This window comes from Halichoerus grypus, chromosome 8, assembly GCF_964656455.1.
Source record: "Halichoerus grypus chromosome 8, mHalGry1.hap1.1, whole genome shotgun sequence".
Lineage (NCBI taxonomy): Eukaryota > Metazoa > Chordata > Mammalia > Carnivora > Phocidae > Halichoerus > Halichoerus grypus.
In genome coordinates, this window is record NC_135719.1 from 143,694,426 (window position 1) to 143,710,180 (window position 15,755).

Consider the following 15,755-nt stretch of genomic DNA (forward strand, 5'->3'; position numbering starts at 1 on the left):
GTGATTCCCCCCATCCCCAATAGAGATTTTACGGCCTCCTCCAGATACACTGAATCAGAGACTCCAGAAGTTAGGCCTGGGAATCTTTTATTCAAACCCCCTAGTGCTGCACGACTCTGTTGTGCAGCAACCTAAAAATGTGCTGATTTTGGTGGAACTCCACATTGTGTCTATTGATACTTGTTTGGAGTTGGCAGAGCATTGCAGAATTCACATTTCTTTTTATCTCAGTAAGTATATGTAAGCATAACTGGAGATGCCTGTTCATTCTGTTTACTTCTGTTAATGGTTTAATCCCTTAACGGCTCCGGAGAGCTCTGACTCACGGTGTACCGGCATAATGCTGGTAGGTTCATTTGCACTACTTTGGTAGAAAACACTCCTGGTTCCTGTCTAGATAGAGAGGCAATAGGAATATAGGATTTTTTTTACTTAGTATGGACAATTTTAAGTCTATACACAAGTAAAGAGAGTCATTTCCTGTGCTTGCGTACCCACTGTGTAGCTTCGGGTGCAGGGGGCTCCACCAGTCCCTACACCCTTCATTCTTTTGGCCTTTTCCATCTTCCTCTGTCTGGACTATGGAGATTAACAGTCCAGACATCATATCATTTCGTCAGTATTTTTAAAATCATGTATCTAAAAGATAAGGATTACAAAAAAGAAAGCATAAACAATAAACTTATCCCGCTTAGAAAAATCAAATATCTAGTTAGTGCTCAAGCGACCCTGATTGCATCATCATTGATTTTTTTTTTTTTTAAGTCTTTGTTTGTTCCATTCTGTAACTACATAAGATCCCTATGTAGCTATTGATTGATTTCTCTTAAGTATTTTTTAAAACAGATTTCCCTTCCTTTTTTCCTTGCAATTTTTGTTTTGTTTTTTAATGTTTTCTCACAGTCTGGGTTTTATTTATGGCGGCTTCATGGAGTTGACTAACAAAAAACAATTTTATGATATAGAAGAGACCTGAGGATCTTAGGTATCTTACAGGCTGATCTCATTTCCCAGAAGGAGGACCTTGAGTTTCAGTGGTTTTTCCATTTATAAAGCTAATTAAAGTCAGAGTCAGGAATAGAACCCAGGCCTAAATCTCATGGTGCTAAAGGAGAAGATTGTTATGAATATCATCATTTTGGAGCTCTCCTAAACCGGATCTTTTATTCTCTGTTAATGAGTACTTGTTACTAGAAATTTTAACAAACCAGAAAGAAACACTGGTCTTAATTAATCATGCACTAACATGTGTATAGACAGGAGGGGTTCAGGGGTGGTCAGGAGGTATACTGCTGCTTAATTTGCATCATATGCGAAGGTGTAAAATAAAAATAGACAAATGTTTGCCCTGGATTGTATGCTTAAATGATGCTATATATCTATTTTTAAACTTTTTCTTATGGAAAATTTCAAACATGTACAAAATTATAATGAACAGTCCTGTTTGCATCACTTAGCTTCCGCAGTTAACAGCTCACGGCCAGCCTGCTTCATCTACACATCTACTTCCTTTCCCCTTGTTATGAAGCAAATCCCAGGCGTATCATTTCAGCCATAAATATTTTCTGTGTGTATCTAAAGATAAAGATTTCTGAAAACACAACTATAGTATATTATCACCATATATGTGTGTGTGTATTTATATATATGTGTGTGTGTATATATCAGTATATTTACCAGTATTAGCAATAATTTCTTAGTGTTACATATCCAGTCAGGTTTGATATTTGCCCTGTTATCATTACTGTTTTTGAAGTTTGTAACGTTTGCAGGATACAGATAAGGTCCTTATTAGAATTGGTTTATATTACTGTTAAATCTCTTCTACTCATAGAAACATAGTTTCTATGTCTTGTTATAAAGCTACATTTAAAATTATAATTTTCCCTAGTAAATACAGCAGAGAAATTAGGGTTAAAATAGTTTTTCTTAAAGGGGTGTTAATTGCAAGTCACTGCAGGAATGGGAAAGTACAGCCATCTTTGGCTTCTCTTTTGCTTTCTTTACCGAAAATGAGTTGTTTTTGAATATAATTATAATAAATTAAAAAATTAAGACTGGAAGAGAGCATTTCTCAAACCTCCAGTTCTTCAGGATGTTACTAAGTTTTACTAAGCGGGGGGATTCTGTGGTTAATTAAGTTTGGGAAAGTTAAAGAGGTATTCTTTATAGAACTTCTCAGAACCTTTTATAAAAAGTGCTAATATGTATGTGAATTTCCCAGAATGGGGGTCTATCGATAGGATTCCAAGTTTCTAAATTGTTTGATCAATGAACTCTTTTTTTCTCTTCCTGACAAAAAATATTTTATGAACTTAGTGGTTTTAGGAATGTGATTTAGGTGGTGTTGATCAACAGTAACAGCTTTCTTCATATTCTTTGTTCGGAAGATACTGAAGCCAAATTAAATATGTTACATTAAAAATTTTTTTTCAAATGAATGAGTGATCTACTTTAAGGCCATAGTTGATCTTACAGGTTAAATTATTTTATAATTTAAAAAATTTTTATCAGTTAAAGCATTGATTGGCAAATAATCTAAATTTTTCATTTTAGAGAATAAAGCTTTTTTTTTCAAAAACAGGATGAAACAAGCGAAGATGCTAACTGTCTTGCTTTGAGTGGACATGATAAAACAGAAACAAAGGTATACTTATTTAGCCTTGGAATACATACACAATTAAGAGTACAGAAGATGTGATAGAAATGTCTCTAGAATATTGTACTGTCTTTTGTTCTATAGGTTTTAGGTTGTTTTCAGTATTGTTTTTAGAGAAGTGTTCGTCCCTTTTGAATGTTAATTTATAATGCTGAAAGTGAATTTCTCAAATGTTTGAGGTCCTACTAAATGCAGGGTAATCTGGGTGGACACTGAACGGAATAAAGTGATGAGTGAGGCATGTTGTGTGCCTTTAAAAGAACTTAAAATTAAGTAGAGAAGATAAGAGGTAGAAGCAACTAATTATATTATCAAAGAAGATCAAAGTAATTGAGGCTGCTGGGGTGGTGAGGGACAGGAGCAGTGGGACGTTATTTCTGACTGAAGAAACAGGAAGAGGCTTTGTAGAAAGACCATGTCGTATTTGACGTAGTCCTTGAAGGATGTGTAGGATTTGGGGCGGTCCAAGATAAGAAGGTCATCTTACTCCGTGGGTGGGCGTATGGTCTGTTTTGAGAATCAGTTTTTGGCAGAAAGTTCTGGCAAGAGCCCTGGGGTGCATGGGGCTTGAGGTGAGAGCGTGGTTTAGCCACACCGTATTAGAGTCCAAACACCATTTTTTCAAAAATTGAAATGTACTGAAGGCTTTTAACTTTTTCCTCTTATTTAAGGTAGAAAATTTGGAAATCCTCTTCCAAAATTATTCCCATAATCGACATTTGAGCAAATATTCTTTTGGTGCCTGTAGATTTTATTTGGGCAAACATACAGTGCCTTTGCTCTCAAATCTTTACTCACTCTGTAAAGCAGGAAGAATGTTCCTGTGATTATGTCATTTACAAAATATTAGTAAGCTGTCTGAAGGCTGTAACTCTGTTTTATTCAACCAGTTCCCAGTAGTTAGCAGTTGTTTCTAATAAAAAAAGAAAGTTCTTTCTTACTATAGTACTGACTGTAGGTAAATACCTGCCATCCATTTATATTTATTAGAATAAATTAATGAAAGAGGAGTTACTGAGGCAAATAGTATGCTTACTTTTAAAACTCGATGCATAACTCCCAGTTTGTGCTTCAGAAAGCCTGAACTTCCATTTCTGTTACCTGCATCCTGTTTACCCCGTTCCGTTTCATAAGAGAAAATTGACATTTCATTGTTTTATTACTGTATATGTTTTATAGAAATTCAGGTTTTTACATATTTATTTTCATTTGTTTGTGTATATATGTAGTATTCTGTTTTGTGCACAGCTTTAAAAACGTTGAGAGCAGTGGCATGACATGGTTCTCCTGGTATTTTCTCATAATATTTATAATAGATCCCTGCATTGATTATTGAGGAGGGGAGGAGAAACCAAAAAAAAAAAAAAAGGAATGTTTTAGGGACTTTTTTTCTACTTTTAATCGAAGGTGTGGGAACAGCTTTTATCCTTTTGAAAAGGTAATTTTATTTAATAATATTAACTGGGTTTTGTTCTTTTTCACATAGCTAGGGCTTAGGTTTGTAGTGTGTTAATTATTGTCTGGGCAACATTTCATAATGTGCCTGTGCGTGTCTTTAATTATTATTTGCTCCAAATGTCCAAGTTGGAAGTAGCTGGAAAGTCAGGAGATACTCTGACCATGCCCATAAATACGAAGTAGATAAATAGAAATGTATGTGTATGTGACAAGGGCGAGGCGGCCTGCGGCCAGGCTCACTACATGATTTTGTGATGTGGTCCCATCTTTCTCTTGATCCTCCTGTTTTCCAAGTTGTCTTCTTTATTAGCCACCAAACCCAGTCATGTTCTTTTATTCTTTTTTTTAAGTCTCTTTCCTCCCCCGTCCTCTTTGTCTCACAGGAACAACTTGATACAGAGACAAGTACAACTCAATCAGAAACTATTCACACAGCGGCTTCTCTGTTGGCCTCTCAGGTACTAAGTGCAAAAAGCAAGGAGAGTTTGTAAATGTTGTTAAGATTAGTGTGGTGTAATGAATTAAAATGAGCATATACAAGAAGACTATTAAAATTCTCTCTGTAACAGTAGTTACTCGCTAGCCTATCAATGTGTGTATCGTAGTTTAAAGGTAGAGCATCAGATTTGATAGAAACGTTGTTTTGCACTGTCAAGATGCTAACTCATCCCCTTATATATTATTTGATATTGCAAATTATTTAAATCCTCACTAGTCACAATATGCAGTATTCATATAAAGGTTTTCTTTACAGATCAAAGAGTGAATTTTAAATCATGACAGAACTAAAAAACATCTTTGTGGATCTTTTTGTGAGGTTAAAATGATTTTTTTCTTTTTAAAATGTGTTTGTCTCACATTTTACTTCTGATTTTCAATTGTTAATTTAATGTAACCCGTAATTCTTTCAAATTATTTTTCATTTGTCCTAGAAATTGTGATAGTCCCTTCTTACATACAGTAGGCACCTAGAATCTTTTCTTTCTTTTTTTTTTAATACTGATTTGTGAACCTTCATTTTGTTTGTGAAACAATGATTTTCTTTTTGAACCCTTTCAAAAACTGAGTATACTTCAAAGTCTAGGTCATATTCTGACACAAAGTAAATATTTTCTTTAAGTAGATGTTGAACTGGTGACCCTCTGCAAGACCACTGAGATCATTGATGCTCACAGTGAGGCTGCTGAACTGAGGCAGTGATATTTTGCTGCTTTGTGGCTCAGAGTTATTTATTTATTTATTTATTTAATTTATTTATTTAAAAAAAATTTTTTTTTTTAAAAGATTTTATTTATTTATTTGACAGAGAAAGATAGCGAGAGCAGGAACACAAGCACGGGGAGTGGGAGTGGGAGAGGGAGAAGCAGGCTTCCTGCCGAGCAGGGAGCCCGATGTGGGACTCGATCCCAGGACCCTGGGATCATGACCTGAGCCGAAGGCAGACGCTTAACGACTGAGCCACCCAGGCGCCCCAGAGTTATTTTAATGTGATAATTTTAAGATGTGTTTTTGCTAACTATTAACCCTCATAGCCTCTAAAGAGAGAAATATCATGTTGAATTTCTGGAATGTCATTTATTCCAGAACTTATCTAATAAAAATTTGGGGTGGAGGAAGTAACTAAAGCAACATGAGGAAATGTGCTTGGCATTGATACACGGACAAAGTAGTCTGTCGGTCTTGAGCTCCTGTGATATGACTGCCACATTACTCTGGGGGCCTGCCACATTACTCTGGGGGACTGTTTTCTAGTTTTCTCTTTTATTAAGTTCATCCCTATGGTGATGAGTACTTGTGGGTATTTGCCTTTTTGTATTTTTATGGGGAGGTAGAACTTAATTTCTAATGTAAAGATTTGTAGAGCCATTGAGAGAAAAATCACCCAGTTAATAAAAAGAGTGATGATGTTGATTACCAAAAAAAAAAAAAAAAAAAAAAAAATTCCCTATATTTGGTGATACAACGGGTATATTTCTTTCTGGGGAGATGATTATAATATTGTGGGTATGTGTAATAAAGAATCCTTATTGTTTTGAGATACTTACAGACAAAATGGTAGCATCTCTGGGATTTGCTTCAGAGTAAGCTTGGGAGTGAAGGTGGGGGGACGGTGGATGGTTCTGGTTGGGCCGCTGGCGAAGCTCGGTAATGGCTACATGGGATTCATCATAGAATGCGCTCTACTTGTGTGGATGCTTGGAATTTCCCATAATAAAACATTTAAAAATTTCTCTCTCTGTTTTTGAATGTTAAAGAAGCCTTGTGATTTAAACTTTTTTAACATGAAGTTTTCCTAAAATTTAGAATAACTAAATTATTGCTGAGTTGTATAGATTTAATTTTATAATGTATAGGGGTCAGAAAATAATGTCCTGGTAACTGCCGCGCCTGTGTGTGTTCTCCCACACGGGGGCGCTCCAGCACCAGTCACCATCACAGCTGTTAGTGTTACTACAAGTAAATACAGTTTAACATGACTTTAATAATTATATGACAGGTCATTCTTAGAGGAGTGTGTCTATGAAAGTTGTATTTTAAAATTACTTAGGAGTTTTCTGTGTATTGCTAAAACATTCATATTTTATTATTTGAAAATTACAAGTGTAGAACAAATAGTTTTATAGTAATAGTCATGTTTTTTATTTGCACTTCATTCTTGTTTCTCTTTAAATTTTTAATACTTCTGTGGTAGGGTCCCATCCATTTCTTAGAAAGTAAAGCAGTGGAAAGTAAATCTCATTTTTAAGTTACAGTGCTTTGAACAATGTTGTGTTCTTTGCTTTCGTTCTCAGAAAACATCCAGTACAGACCTTTCTGATATCCCTGCTCTCCCTGCAAATCCTATTCCTGTTATCAAGAATTCAATAAAACTGAGATTGAATCGGTAAAAACAACCTCAGGGGTCCATAAACAATATCTGCCAACTCAACCTGTTGTCTTCAAATGCTAAAAAAGGAGAATGGAGGGTACAAGACTAGACATGACTGAAAATGGATATAGGTTTTTTTTGTGACCTCCCTTACTGGGCTAATCAGCACTTGATCGGAAGTCCAGGTTAGTATGTGAAGCCAGGAGTACTATTATTATTGTGTTAGCAACAGTTGCATTAACTATTTCAAAAAATTACTGCCTTTAAAAAAAAAAAAAAAAACCTCAAGCTATATTTGTATCCATAATTGACATCTGGATTGGGTTTATGTTTGATGCATTGTTTGGAAAATTTGCAATACAAACTGGCATAAGAATTCCTTGTTCGATGATGCACTTTTATGTATTTTTTTATTAGAAAGTAGAACTAATTTTAGATTTTCAGCTTGATGGATTTTCATTTTTTCCTGAAAAATTTCCTTTACCATTAGTCTTCAAATTGGATACCATTGTGCGGTGGCGTACTGTTCTACTTCAGAGAAAGGATGAGAGGACATCTAGTTCAGTCCCTGTGCGGTAGCTGCAACCCTTAAAAATGAAATGTCAACTCTAAGGGTATATATTTGACATTGAAAGAATAATTAGGAAATAGTTGGTTTTGATGGGGTCATGATTAAGAAATGATATATTGGTTTTATTTATAGAATTGTTTAGAGTGCATACAAATCAGCGATCAGCCAGCAAATATATTTCTTTGAGCTTATTAAAGCTCCATATTCTTTTGCCTTCAATCTGTTGTCTTTGAAACAAAGCTTTTTGCTCCCTCCCCCTTTTCTTTTTCCCTTTTTGCTTGTATGCATAAGGTAGAACTTAATTTCATAAGAAACAAAATGCCAGTATTTTCTTAAGCCATGATGTGAAACCAATGATCCTGTGGCCATGTGGCACAGAACACTAAATTTTGGTCCTGTGGCTGAAACTTTAGGGCGACTAAAAGAAAAATGCATGATGCCCTATCCGGGACGGCCATTTGATCTCTGGACATGCGGAATTTTGTACACTCCACAGAACTCCTCTCTGTAGTAAAGTTGATTTTCAATTTTAAACGTGGGCAAAAAGGCATTTTCTCCAAGAATTTTAAACTAATTTTTATTTTTAAATGGTTGACCAAAATTTGTCAGTAAATTTTACATGTAGAAACATTTTAAAAATCATTTCTAGCAAGCACTTGGCATCTAGTCAGCTCTCTACTCCTTTTTCATTTTGTTTTATCCGATCAATCGGTTAGGAACTCCTTTCTGCAAAGAAAAGAAGTCCTCATAATTAAGCAGCAGAGCATCCATCTTCACGAAGTATGAGGGGTGCCAGATGTTGATAAACTTAGTTATTCTTTCCTAATCTGGACAAAGCAGACCTAACAGATTTTCTGATGAGCATGTTTATGAATCTTTCATTGTGCTCCATTCTTATCACATGTGCATTTTTCATGTTAAACTGCAGTTACTTAAACTCTTCCCCTGTCCTTCTAAATTAATTTTCCAAAGTTGGAGTGTAGTCTTTCCCCTTAGGCTATGCATTAATTGAGGCTTTCTTTTCACCGTACCTTATGATGTCTAGTAGACAGTGTTTCCGCTTCCCACATCTTCGCTCCGCACACTCACCTTGCCCTTCCTCCCACCACCTAAGAAAAAAAGATGGTCATGCTAACAGGTGAAGTGTACAAGGTGTCTGTGTGTCTTGTGTAGCTTCAGAGTTAGATTGAAATTGCCAGGCACAGATTTAGTCTTGTCATTTTGTTTACACATTGGGGAAAAAAAAATTCAGTTTATTAAACGTTTCATGTAACTGCACCCAAGTTTTGCCAAGCTGGAAACTTGGACCTTTTCTGTGTAGTGACTTTTTAATTCTAGTTTTCATAACCTGGAGATCAGACTGTTGCTTTCGCATGATGTATGTAGTGTCTCATGACTGGAGTTTGCTTTGTTTTATAGTATCTGTACTCCTTGTATTTTTCAAGAGCTATTTTGTAAACAGATGATGTATTTCTCCATTGAAAACACAATAAAAAAAAAAAACAGCACAATCCCACAGTTGGCTGGTTTCTTTTGACTGACTTTGTTTCTCTTGTTTTTTCAGTGATAAATCGGTTCTACTTTTAAGTTTATGGTATGGCCATAAGTGAAGATTTGCAAAAGAATTTACTTTGCTTACATTTAGAAAAGATTTGCTTCTGGTTAATTTATGCTTTAGTTTTATGCAGCCTAGTATTAACTGATACCTTCCGTGGTCACGATTTTTCATATAAATGATCATTTGGGAGGAAAATGTGAATGTAGTTACTAATAATTCACTCTCAGCTGTCCCCTTGTCTACAGTATTTATTTTGTGTATGTAGACGATACGCCTTTTCCGTATATTTGTTTCATGCACGTAGACAGTGTACTGCTGATTGGTTTCCTTTTCAAAGCTTTTGGTTTTCAGTTATTTCTGTGTCAGCAGGTGGCACTGTTGTTTTTCAGTGAGTTTAGGATTACAGACCACAGACCGGCTAGGATCTGCTCTTTCTCATTTCACCAAACCCAAATCAGATACTGCTTTTCTTAAACCCCCAGGTGCTCAGCATTGCATACTAAACTCATGGGTTAGGAGGGAACTGCTTTGTATGTTTGTAGTGGCCAGCTCCTGAGTATGGCTGTCTTAAGTGCCCTGAGTGGAGGGATGGACCTCCTGATGTTAAAGTCATTATTCTAATGGACATGCAGTCTTGTGTATTTCGTTCCTGAAATTCCAAATTCTAATACCTTTATTATATATAAAACAATATACGACTGCAACATGGGATGACTTTTCATTAAGCTTTTGGGAGTATTAGGAAAAGGGAAGATACTGTGCAAATTACCCTTTGCTCCATTGTTCACACCCACAGAGTTGAACTTGCGGGACTTCCTCTACCTCGATAGACACCTAAACATGGGACTGAATAGCCCACTTTCTGACTGATCACCCACATGGTCTTTTGGCTTTTCATGCATCTTGCTGAATTAGTAAAACAAGTAAAGGTGTGTTTTGTGGCTCTGGGTATATTCTGGAATAAAGTTTGTATTTTTCTAATTAACACCTCTGTTTTTTTTCTCCACACAGAAAAATGTTTTAGAGCTCTGCGTAGTATTAATTCTGGCTGCACTCAAGGTGGCAATAAGTGATCAGCAGCTCCAAGTAGTAATTGATGTATGAAAGGGTAAATCATTAACATACATAAGCTTGTAGACCAAGCCCTGGGAATGCTAACTGTTCGTGCACTTAAATGCATTTAAGCAAAAAGAGAAACTGTTTATCTAAAAAGGCATTGAATAATCCTTTGGATATACTTTTGCCTATTTTAATTCTAATAAAAGAACAGCACAAGGAAAATTAGTTGCTTTTAGCCTGAATTGTATGTTTTGTTTTTTTTTTTTAATTCTCTGTTTTATTCCTTTACTGTTAGTTTTTTTTTTTTTTTTTTTTCCAAACCAGAATCACAAATGGATGCTGTCTTAAGAGCTGAACTTGTTGGTACATGAAATATTAAGTGTGTTCTCTAATAAACATGACTTTCAGTCATATAGCGACAAGTGGTCTGTTTAATTCCGTGTAGTGTTTGTTTTTTATATTTGTGTAATCAATTTATTCATCCTTTCTCTATACTTACCAGTTTAAACATCCTTGTGACATCTTATGTAGCTTTATTGGCACCAGGAAAGATGGCATCAGTATTTCTGAGCCATGTATTTTAGAAGTGGTTGCGTATACTTCATCCTAGAACTGATTTCATATACTTGGGAAGTCATTTCAACTTCTGCTTCTCTTCCTCAGAGACATACTTTTGTCTCAGTGTTCTGCGAACATCATTGTCGCTGATCAGTGATCAATCATACATGGATTTTGCTGAACGGGATGGAATTTTAAGTGCATTTTTTTTCTTTCCTCATCTCCCAATTCACAGGCCTTTCCTCGAAAGGGTAGAATTAAGGCTATGCTCAAGTTCACATTTCAGAAAGCTCAGGTTTGTGTGAAAGGTGGTGATTTCAGTTATTATGCTTTCTTCCTGCAATTACCTTTTTAAAAAATGATTCACATTTACAGATAGCTAAAAATCATATCTACAAAGGGCAGAGTATTGTTTAGATTTTACAGCTTAGCCACCAACTGTTTAAAATGTTAACTTTGAAAATATACTTTAAATACGACAGTGCATTCACTTTCCTTCTGTTTTGGGTATCTTTAAATTGCACTGGTAGGACGGGAAATGGATCCTCTTTCGAAATGAAAAACAGAAGTAGTCTGTTGTGTGCTTTCATCAAAGCTTTATATTTTTTGCTGTGATATTTCTAAGGTACAGGATAATCCCTTAAATCAAAAATAGTTTCCTCCTTGCCACCCAGCTTAGAGTTTTGTTTAGTATGTGTTGTTCTTGTTTGTTTTTTACTGGTGAGGATGGATTTATGCTACACCCTCAACCCTCCCTCTTCCTTAGGTGCCAGAATTGGCCAGGGAAAGCCTAAGGGCATGTGGATTTTGATTTACAACATGGAATAAATGGTGAGGGTCTAGGAGCCCCCACAGCTGATTAAACCTGTGCTTGAACTTGCCACTGACAATCTTAGCAGCAGAGTTGCTTTTTCCCACCTGAGCACAGACCTCGCAGCCGTAAGACCAGTGACCTGAGACATACTACAGCAAAAATACATTTTTGGAACAGTATAAGTTCAGTTACATACTATCATAGTCTTCAGTACATTTTATAAAATTTGCTTTACCTATAGTTGAATATTTTTCAAACCATTGCATCAGTGGATAGAAATATAAACAGATTAGAGGGAAAACCATTAAGTTTAAGTCTCAGGCTGAGTGTAATATAATTAATAGTGAAAATGATAAAGTATCACCTAGTGTGAGTCTCATGCATCTCAATATTTGGAAGTATCCAGACTGTATACTCTGTTTTCACCTAACTTGGATGCTTTTAATTTCATATTAGGTGATTATGACCCGATTAAAAAAAAAAAAAAAAAAGGAAGGCCAAGTTTCTTAAAAAGACTGTAAGCCTTTTAGAAGTGTTTCATTTAATTAATTTGTAAGATGCTATTTTCTGATTCAACAGATTTCAATCTGAAAATATGTATTTTGAATAATTCAAGAATTTTAGTTTTATGGGTTTCTTACAGCTCCTTGCAGACAGTTCTCTCAGTCTTGTGTGTTTTCTAATAATGTCATATAGTCCTAAAATCGTTAAATTTTTTTTTTTTTTTGGTATAATACAATTTTTGCTTTAAGAAGACTTATGGAAATGCAAAATAGCAGTTATTTCTGGGGAGTAAAATGATCTCGTGCCACTGCTGTTCCCCTCTGAATCCCCATATATACACACATATGTGGATATTTGGGTTCTTTTCAAATTTTAGGCATAAGAAAGTAGGTATATGTATTTTACTGTAATAATGCAAAATGTCCCAACTTTGTGCTTGTTCCTTGTGGATGCTGCCTCTCTTGGCACAACACCCTCCTTACAAACTTTCACACTGTGTGGTGCCTGGTGCTATGTGATTTCCAGAAATCTGGCATGAGAATTGGTCCTTGTTTGCGTTTTCTGACTGCAGTGGAGCTGTTAATAAAGAGATTGATGATAAAGTTGTTGAAAAGAGACAGTTGGGCAGAACTGCTCTCCATGAGTGACAGAGGGCATGATCTGCCTTCACAGCCAAGAAAGCCACCCCCAGCAGAGAACCGACAGCGCCTGGACACTCTGCCAAGACTAATAGAAGGAGCTTTACTGCACTATTAGACTACTACCGCTCTTTAATTTAGACTTGCTTCCCATCCCCATTTTTATCCTTAAGTTCATGGAATGAATGCTCAGGACGTATTATTTGCAAATAGGACACACTTCCCAACTGTACAGTAATTTTTTTTACAGATTCTTAAAAACACTCATAATTCATCCTAATTTGGTTCAGTAAAATTGTTTTATTTAGAAAATATGACTACAGTTTCTACAGAAAGCCTGTTTCTTCTAGACAGCAGCCTCAAAATCTTGAGTTAAGTTTGACAATCTCAAGAAGAAGCATTAGCTCTAGTAAGTATTGGTTTACGGGTTGTTAATGATCTTAGTCATAATTAATGTAATTTGTGTATTTTTCACCTATCACTGCTAGAAGCTTAGGCTGCTGTCATTCAATTAAGCTGTTTTTTTGTATGGTCTCCTTGATGGTCCACTAGAATTTTTGACACTCTAATACTGATTTTAAAGATAGAGATTTTGCCTAAAATTTTTTTAACCCTCCTAGGTTATATGAGAATTATGTTATTCGTCAGATGTCTTCTAAGGAAACTACTATATCATTGTGGCCTTTGTCTTGTAAAGTGACCCAGATGTGGACACTTTAGTTTCTTGACAATGAAAATTCTTGGTAATTTTGCAAGTATGATTTTTGCCATCTGCCAAAACTGTTGGGTGGATGGATATAACACACACACACACACACACACACACACACATCACGAGGTATTTTTTTTTAACTTTAAAAATATGTTCATAAGATCTCTAAGTTAGAAGGAACCTAATGAGACATCTAGTTCATTATTACCCATGACCGCCTCAGCCATTTCCATTGAGGGGGAGTCCAAATTTCATCATTTCCATTACTGGGCCCTGTTTAAAATTGTAGATTGGGCTCAAGGTGGTTTCCTTGATTCCCAGTAGTAGTCTTACTGTTCCTTTTAGCAGCAAGTTCTGACCAATCTGTACTTCCTTTAACAGGAAACCTTTAAAACAGATTGCTGAATTTTCAGTTCCCCCCCCCCCCAAGTAAAATCATATGCTGGCAGATGTTTTATGGCCGGTGCAGTAAGACTGTGAAGCCAGACCAGACCAGAGGACATTAGCACGTCACTCGTTCCTTAAACTTTGATCTAACCCTTAACATGCATTCTCCAGCAACTGGACAGCTGGAGGGGAATTAGGTCAAACTCCTACCTTTGAGTATATCATAATCAAGTGAAGTAGTACTTTTGGGAGTAATGGGTCAACTTGTCCTTAGGGTTATATCAGATTCTCTTTAGTAGGCATTCTTGAGGTTAATGGTTAATGTTAAGCTGGGAATGCACTGGTACAGGGAAAAAGAGCATAGACATACACCAGTAATTTACAGTAGACAAATTAGCTTAAATAATTTGTCAAAGGTCGTAATTTCTCTCCATGTCTGACCCTAAAGTTTTTTTTTTTCTCCCTGCCATCCTACATTGTTCTCGACTTGCCTTTGACTTAGAAGGAAATAAAAGGGAACATTTGCAGGACCGTGGTATAGTGAGCCTTGTTGGTGTCCTTGAATTGTATAGCACGTTTCACAGACTATTTTATGTGGCCAGGTTGGTTGTTAGTCCTCTGGACCTCCCAAGAAGTTTATTGGACACACTCCCCAGGTTGGTTTCCCAGAGTTGGTTCTGTTCTGTCACAGACCGGTAAACCAGTCCCTACAAAGTAGACTTGGATGCTGTGGTGGGTGGGAGAAAGATGAGCTGCGAGGACTCCTGGTATTTTCCATCAGCTCCCTCTTGCCCTTGTAGTACTTTTAATGAAGAGTTTTAGATTTGGCTATTGTTAAGCAAACAGGCTGTAGGAAAGCATGAAAATTCTCCATTTCCAGAAGGGTTTGAAATGGCTTAGACTTGAAATGGCAATGAAATTTAAAAAAAGAAACTTTTTAAAGTATAGTTACACAATGTTACATTAGTTTCAGATGTACAACATGGTGATTCAACTTCTCTATAAGTTATTCCTTTTTTTAAAGATTTTATTTATTTGACAGGGACACAGCGAGAGAGGGAACACAAGCAGGGGGAGTGGGAGAGGGAGAAGCAGGCTTCCCGCTGAGCAGGGAGCCCAATGTGGGGCTCGATCCCAGGACCCTGGGATCATGACCTGAGCCGAAGGCAGACGCTTAACGACTGAGCCACCCAGGCGCCCCACAACTTCTCTATAAGTTATGCTGTGCTCACCACAAATGTAACTACCGTCTGTCATCATGCAGTGCTGTTCCATATCCTGGACTGTATTCCCTGTGCTGTACCTTTTATTCTGTGACTTACTCATTTCATAACTGGAAGCCTGCCTCTCCCACTCCCTTTCACCCATTTTGCTCATTCTTTCTCATTTTGGCAATCATTAGTTTACTCTATTTATAGGTCTGATTCTGCTTTTTGTTTACTCATCTGTTTTTTAGATTCCACATATGGATGAAATCATATGGTGTTTGTCTTTCCCTGACTTATTTCTCAGCATAATACCCTCTAGGTCCATCCATGTCATCCCAAATGTCAAGATCTCATCCTTTTACATGGCTGTGTAATATTCCGGTGTCTATGTGTATGCACATCTTAAGAATGAAATTTTTAAAAAGGGTAATGCATTTGGGATAAAGGGGGAAATAAATGTACAGTAAAGTGAGGCCAGAAACCTAAAGAAAATAATACCGCCCTCCCCTTGTTTATTTGACAAGTATTTTCAAATTCTGTGTCTACACTTGTCTAGTTGTTGGTTTCATGGAATTTACATTCCAATGGACGTTCATTTTTTTTGGTTAACCTTTTCCTTAGGAATGGCTGGTTGCTAAACCACAGAAATTATGAAAACTTTATTTAGAATTATTAGGGAATTCTTGTTTGTAATTTTTGGTCACCACGCAAGATTGTAGCATCCAAAGCAATGGAGTTTCCATTAATGAAGGATTAGAAG

General features: G+C 36.3%; 1 protein-coding gene across 6 annotated transcripts in view; it reads left to right on the plus strand.

Moving 5' to 3' along the window:
* Nucleotides 1–9,098, plus strand: part of PAPOLA (poly(A) polymerase alpha) — a 58,837-nt gene extending 49,739 nt beyond the window's left edge. For 2 of the 6 annotated variants that reach the window (XM_036104700.2, XM_078054178.1), the window contains exons 20-22: nucleotides 2,585–2,647; nucleotides 4,501–4,575; nucleotides 6,910–9,098. In XM_036104700.2, the coding sequence (XP_035960593.1) occupies nucleotides 2,585–2,647; nucleotides 4,501–4,575; nucleotides 6,910–7,005 (234 nt within the window). In that variant the 3' untranslated portion in view covers nucleotides 7,006–9,098. The remainder of the gene's footprint in view (nucleotides 1–2,584; nucleotides 2,648–4,500; nucleotides 4,576–6,909) is intronic. The other 4 variants (XM_078054180.1, XM_078054179.1, XM_078054182.1 and 1 more) reach the window with 2 other exon arrangements.
* The last annotated feature ends 6,657 nt before the right edge of the window (nucleotides 9,099–15,755 follow it).